Genomic DNA, 2,405 nt, shown 5'->3' on the forward strand with positions numbered 1-2,405 from the left:
ATGTATCATTTCAACGCGTTTAGGAACTTCTTAAAACAACTTCATCAGTCAACTCGATACTCGTATACTCGAAAATGATATAATGGGAATTGTTAAACAGCAAATTCAATTGTTTGAAACTAATTATTCGACTAGAAATGAGCGGCTTTATCTGCCTTCATTTAAAAATGGCATTGTTATTATTGTTGAAGTCTTTGTTTAGTTTGCTAAGAAAAGCTGCTACTTATCCCATATTAACCTTGTCAGATTCTTTTAATTGTTATCTTCCTGTCACGCTAGAGGATATATTTGTAGGCCAAGTTTTTGAGACACATTTAGCGGGGAAAATCATTTTGTCAGCGGTAGAACCTTGTCAAGAACTGAACGGATGAAAATATGTGACCCGCATTCAACCAAACTTCATATAAATATAATGCCTCATTTGATACGTCTAATGTTGTTCTAACCGTCCACGATGGCGCTTGTACCATTAACCATTCGAATGCTGTTGGTTGCCGCAAGTGTTTTTACGAGTGTTGCCGACGTTATTTTTACTGAAGAAGATGCAAATCTGTCAACGGTGAAGAGTTTTTAAACATTTTTTTAAAACTCATATTCTATACTAACCTTATTTCAATGCATTTTTCTTTGATAGCCTGAAATCATTCTAAAGTATGGCTATAATAGCGAAATACACAATATCGAGACGCAAGATGGATATATCATCGAGCTGCACCGTGTACGAAGTTCTCCAGTCTATGGTCCAGCCAATCCCTACAAACTTCCAGTGTTGCTCATGCACGGTTTGATGGGTTCCTCCGCCGACTGGATTCTTATGGGACCGGAAGAATCGCTTCCTTATTTGCTTTCCGACCAGGGCCATGATGTATGGCTCGGAAATGCGCGTGGTAATCGGTACAGCCGCAACCACACACACCTATCACCAGATGGACGCGAGTTTTGGGACTTTACCTTCCATGAAATTGGGCTCTACGACCTACCGGTCATGGTGGATCACGTACTAGCGCAAACAGGTCAGCCCCAGCTACACTACGTGGGACATTCGCAGGGCACTACCATGTTTTTCGTACTGAACGCCTTGCGCCCCGAGTACAACCGGAAGTTTCGGCTCATGCACGCGCTTGCACCGGCCGTCTTTCTTACCCATCTGCAGAACCCATTTCTGCGGTTTTTGGCCCAACATGAAACAGCGGCATTGGTACGGGAAAGTATAGGCAGAGCGTTCAACATTTTCCTGAATGATTATCCTTTTCCTTCATTTCCATTTGCAGCAATTTGTCAATTTTTTTGGTATTTTCGAGGTTAAACCATATCAAGAGGATATCAACCGACTGGCCAAAGCGCTCTGTCCCGACTTCTACAGTAGAGCACTCTGCCTGGACGCGATGCACACAATGACGGGCAACAAGTACCATCACATGTCACAGCTAGGGTTCCCAATGCTGCTACGCCACCTACCGGCGGGATGTTCCCTCAAGCAGGTCGCTCACTTCGGCCAAGCAGTTACCTCCGGCCACTTCCGGCCGTACGACTACGGAGCGGAAGAAAACCGCCGCCGTTACACTGGGAGTGCAGTGCCTCCCGACTATGACCTCACCAAGGTCACTGCGCCGGTAGTCATCTTTTACGGCCTTGCCGATCAGCTAACGCACCCGACTGATGTGCGGCAGCTGGCAGGCCGCCTGCCCAACCTGGTAGCCCTGAACCAGCTGCCGAACGCAACCTTCAACCATATGGACTTCCTGCTCGCGGGCGATGCCAAGGACGCTCTGTACGATAGCATTATCGGTAATGTGGAGCAAGCGTGAAGTTCAGTGGCGTCCCGCGGTGGTTCGCTACTGTTACTGTGCCCGCATTTTTGCGTCGTAATCAAAACTGCATGCAAAACATGGTATCGCGAGTGCTTCTAACAAGTGGATATTAGGAGAGGGGAAGGAACTAGTTTCGTTTCCATAAACCAAACCCGGATTGATGTTAATGACCTGTGAAATTATGAGGTTATATGAGCAAATGGATGTTGCAGGAAATATTTCAAATAAGTAACATTACTAATAGTGAATTAAAATTATGGTCCATAAAACAACTTATAATACCATATGTACACCTTTTTTTGTTGAAAATTAACTTGATTAGTTCAATAATATTCCGAACGTTATGCTAGCATCAAATATTTAAAAAATCTGTTTTTTTTGTTGTATGCAGGATGTAGGACAAATTTCAAAAGTGGCAACCAAATATATTAGCTAAAAATTGAAAGAGAACGTTGCAATATTTAACGTGGCTTTAATTACGACGAATCTTTCAGACTTAAAAGAAATAACAGCATTTAAAATGTAAGATTACAGTTGAACACTTAAATCTACTGCACAAATTTAGAAGGGAGCATTTAAACACAATTTTTAGCC

The 2,405-nt window shown here is 43.1% G+C and overlaps 1 protein-coding gene across 1 annotated transcript; it reads left to right on the forward strand.

Annotated features, from left to right (window-relative positions):
* The first annotated feature begins 454 nt into the window (after window positions 1-454).
* Window positions 455-1,832, forward strand: LOC120961344 (lipase 1-like). Its single transcript, XM_040385052.2, has 3 exons — window positions 455-559; window positions 635-1,198; window positions 1,272-1,832. The coding sequence occupies exons 1-3, from the start codon at window positions 455-457 to the stop codon at window positions 1,806-1,808; spliced, it is 1,206 nt and encodes a 401-aa protein (XP_040240986.2). The 3' UTR covers window positions 1,809-1,832.
* Window positions 1,833-2,405: the final 573 nt, after the last annotated feature.

Source organism: Anopheles coluzzii, chromosome 2, assembly GCF_943734685.1.
Source record: "Anopheles coluzzii chromosome 2, AcolN3, whole genome shotgun sequence".
Classification (NCBI taxonomy): Eukaryota; Metazoa; Arthropoda; class Insecta; order Diptera; family Culicidae; genus Anopheles; species Anopheles coluzzii.